Genomic DNA, 3,894 nt, shown 5'->3' on the forward strand with positions numbered 1-3,894 from the left:
TTCCCTGAGGCGAAGAGTGTTGCACCGACATATGCTACAGTGCCACGCTGCCCTTTACCGATCACCTCAACCAGAGAGCCCACCTTCACTGGCTTCCCTCCATCTGCACTCATCCTCGCTATCACTCCACTCGACAGCTAGAGGGGGTGAGAGAGAGAGAAAGAGAGAGAAACAAAAAAACTCTTTAGTAAGTTGGAGAAGAAAGTCTAAAAACAACACACTGTGTATATATATATATATATGTGTGTGTGTGTGTGTGTGTGTGTGTGTGTGTGTGTGTGTGTGTGTGTGTGTGTGTGTGTGTGTGCCTACAGCGCTAAAAAACTTCTGCACATCACATGCCATTACTGCATGACCAGGTTGGGCTTTTAATCCACCCAAAAAAAAAAACTCTGGTCACACAAACCTTAAACTGAGATAGCTACACATTAAGAACAAAAGAAACAGATGCATTTAAAACAAACACAATATATATTTTAAATAATTTTGAGTACTAATTAGACATTTATGACTGCTTTTAAAAGATAATCTTGCACTGGAAAAACACAGAACCCCGTTCTCTCTTCTTTATTCATGAAGATAACTGAAAGAAAGCAGCAAAATCTGCATATTGAAGGACTTTGGTGGAGAACAGTAGCAGAACAGCTCGGTGAGTTGACTTTAAATACGGATCAAATTTGTCCAGAGACAATACTGAGCGGTACCTAAAAGCTGTACAAAAATAGCTATATTATTTTTGATATAAATCTATTACAGCAAGGACAAACGTTTACATCCTATTCACTCACCCTGGGTGTACACGAGTTCCTCCTTGCCATTGCCAACCTGCTGTGTAAGTTTATGTGGATTCAAAAAAGAGTAATAAAATAATGGAAGACTTTCCCCCAGTCCTAAATAAGAGCTCAGCAAACAGGGAGGAGGGAGTGAGCTTGTCTCACCAAGGGTTGATCCAAGAAAGGATTGACTCTCAGGATTCGAAGACTGCTATATATATATATATATATATATATATATATATATATATATATATATATATATATATATATATATATATATATATATATACTTCTAATTTAGAAAAACTGATTAATAATATCTATAATTGGCATAAACAGTGACTAATTTCAGAAGAAGCTGATGAAAACACACATATGTAAAAATATAGTTTGCTTGCTAGTGAACATGAAGTGTATTACCTGTAAGAAAAACACTTTTTTTTTTTTTTTATGTTTGATTTTTTTTTTTTTTTTTACGTAGATACAATATTTCAGTGTTAACAGACCCAGAAATTTCATGAAAGAACATTTCGTCGAATAGGCTAAAAAACCCTGTGCATGAAACGATTTATCATCTCGATTACCAAACTATGAGCATCACTATGTTAAAGTGAGGCCATGGAATCATCACAAACAATCAAACAAAGACTCAACCTAGGAATCATCCATAATAGAAATAGAATGGACTTGTAATGTTGGCTTTTAGAGTAAGTGTGTTTGTTTGTCCAAGTGATTTTGTATTTGGCACATTTAGATGTTGTCACATTTCTTACTTAGCTTCCATTAGGGGTCGCCACAGTGGATCATCCGTCTCCATACCCCCCTGTCCTCTACATCTGCCTCTTTCACACCAACTACTTGCATGTGTTCCCTCACCACTTCCATAAACCTCCTTCTTGGTCTTCCTCTTTTCCTCCTACCTGGTGGCTCCATCCTCAGCATTCTTCTACCAATATAACTCATGTCTCTCCTCTGCACATGTCCAAACCATCTCAATCTGGCCTCCCTCACCTTGTCTCCAAAACGTCCTACATGCGCTGTCCCTCTAATAAACTCATTTCTAATCCTGTCCATCGTCGTCACTGCCAACGAAAACCTTAACATCTTCAGCTCTGCTACCTCCAGCTCCACCTCCTGTCTTTTACTCAACGCCACTGTCTCTAGTCCATACAAAATTGCAGGTCTCACCACAGTCCTATAAACTTTCCCTTTCACTCTCACAGATACTGTTCTATCCTAAATCACTCCTGTCACTCTTCTCCACCCACTCCACCCTGCCTGCACACTTTTCTTGACTTCTCTAACACACTCTCCATTATTTTGCACTGTTGACCCTAGGTACCTGAACTCCTCCACCTTCTCCACCTCTTCTCCCTCTTAGCAAAAGAAAAAAAGAAAAAAGAAATAAGATAACACAACTGCTTGAGAAAATGGTGAACAGTACAGGGTCAACCAGAAGCAGGTTGATAATCCCACGTCATCCAAGGCAATCGTGTCTTGCATACAGTCAAGCATGGTGGTGGCAGTATCATGGTCTGGGGCTGCATGAGTGCTGCTGGTACTGGGGAGCTGCAGTTCATTGAGGGAAACATGGATTCCAACATGTGACATACTGGGCTGAAAGGCAATTTTCCATCATAATAATGACCCCAAACACACCCCCAAGATGACAACTGCCTTGCTGAAGGTGATGAAGTGGCCAAGTATGTCCCCAGACCTGAACTCTATTAAGCACCTGTGGGGATCCTCAGGCAGAAGGTGGAGAAGCACCATGTGTCTAACATCCAGCAGCTCTGTGATATCATTATGGAGGAGTGGAAGAGGATCCCAGCAACAACCTGTGCAGCTCTGGTGAATTCCATGCCCAGGAGGATTAAGGCAGTGCTGGATAACAACAGTGCTCAAACACAATATTCACACTTAGGACACAAATTTGACATGTTCACTGAGGGTGTACTCACTTTTGTTGCCAGTTATTTAGACAATGATGATTGTATGTTGAGTTATTTTGAGGACAGTAAATCTGTACTGCTGTACAAGCTGCACATGGACTAAAATATATCCAAGTTAAATTTCTATAGTATTGTCCCTTGAGAAGATGTAGTAAAATGTTTGCTGAAATGTGAGGGGTGTATTCACTTTTGTGACATACTGTATCTACCAACTTGTCTAGCTAGCTACTCAATTTGTACCCTTTGCAATTTGTTGATATCTGTAGAGCTACTGTACGGTCAGAGATTAAATAAATATATATGTATATCATCATTAACAACAACAACAATGGAACAGCAAGTTATTATTAATTTGCTAATATTGATTTCTTGCTAATAATTGTAACCTCTCTGAAAGAAAGTAAGCTAGTAGTTCTTGCCCAGCCGGTTTCGCAATATTCACCTTTTTATGTAAAAAATTAAGATTTTAAACAGTTTGCTTGTGATTTTGAATCAAAATGACAAAGAATTATATGAGGAAACCGCCTCTTAGCATACTGGCTAATCAGAACAGCAGCTAGCTGCAGATGACGTGAGCACTCTAGTGATTTGTCCATCAAAAAAGACAAAATGACAATGCATTCAGCACTTACCTGATAATAACTCTTATTAATTCTTTACCCCAGGAACGTTTCCAGCTCTGGTCTAAACAGCTGAAAAGGACAAATCACGCGCTTTTTCAGGACAATAATAAACCTCCAGCACAGGTATGTGCGACAGTCACCGGCGCCGGAAACACGAAGGCGGAGAGAGTTATTGTCTGTGTCAAAGCTGCGCAAGAAATGTGCAGTACGCAGTGACGCCATATTTCCCAAGGCGGCGCCAGCTGTCAGCATGTCCGCCATATTGGAAAGGTCGTTTTTTCCCCAATTTTCAGTTAAATGAGAAATGTCTATAAGCCAGTCAGTCATAATACAGTCGTCTGCAACAAACTTAAATATGTCTTCCGTCCTACCTTCTTTCTACATTCTTATATATACACTGTGTCCCTGTCATATCTACTATATCACTTTCTTAATATGCACCATCTCATTTTCTTATATCTACCATCTAACTGTCCTATGTTCATCTTCTCACTGTCCCATGTCTACCTTCTTAATGTCTTATGTGTACCGTCTCACTGTCTT

General features: G+C 39.6%; 1 protein-coding gene across 3 annotated transcripts in view; it reads right to left on the reverse strand.

Annotated features, from left to right (window-relative positions):
* The window catches only part of dctn1a (dynactin 1a), a 19,003-nt gene extending 15,486 nt beyond the window's left edge, over window positions 1-3,517 (reverse strand). For all 3 annotated transcript variants that reach the window (XM_046843009.1, XM_046843008.1, XM_046843007.1), the window contains exons 1-2: window positions 3,361-3,517; window positions 1-137 (exon numbers count right to left, since the gene is read on the reverse strand). The exon at window positions 1-137 is cut by the window's left edge and continues 112 nt beyond it. In XM_046843009.1, the coding sequence (XP_046698965.1) occupies window positions 1-113 (113 nt within the window). In that variant the 5' untranslated portion in view covers window positions 114-137; window positions 3,361-3,517. The remainder of the gene's footprint in view (window positions 138-3,360) is intronic.
* Window positions 3,518-3,894: the final 377 nt, after the last annotated feature.

The sequence above is a fragment of the Silurus meridionalis genome, chromosome 28 (genome assembly GCF_014805685.1).
Source record: "Silurus meridionalis isolate SWU-2019-XX chromosome 28, ASM1480568v1, whole genome shotgun sequence".
Taxonomy (NCBI): Eukaryota; Metazoa; Chordata; class Actinopteri; order Siluriformes; family Siluridae; genus Silurus; species Silurus meridionalis.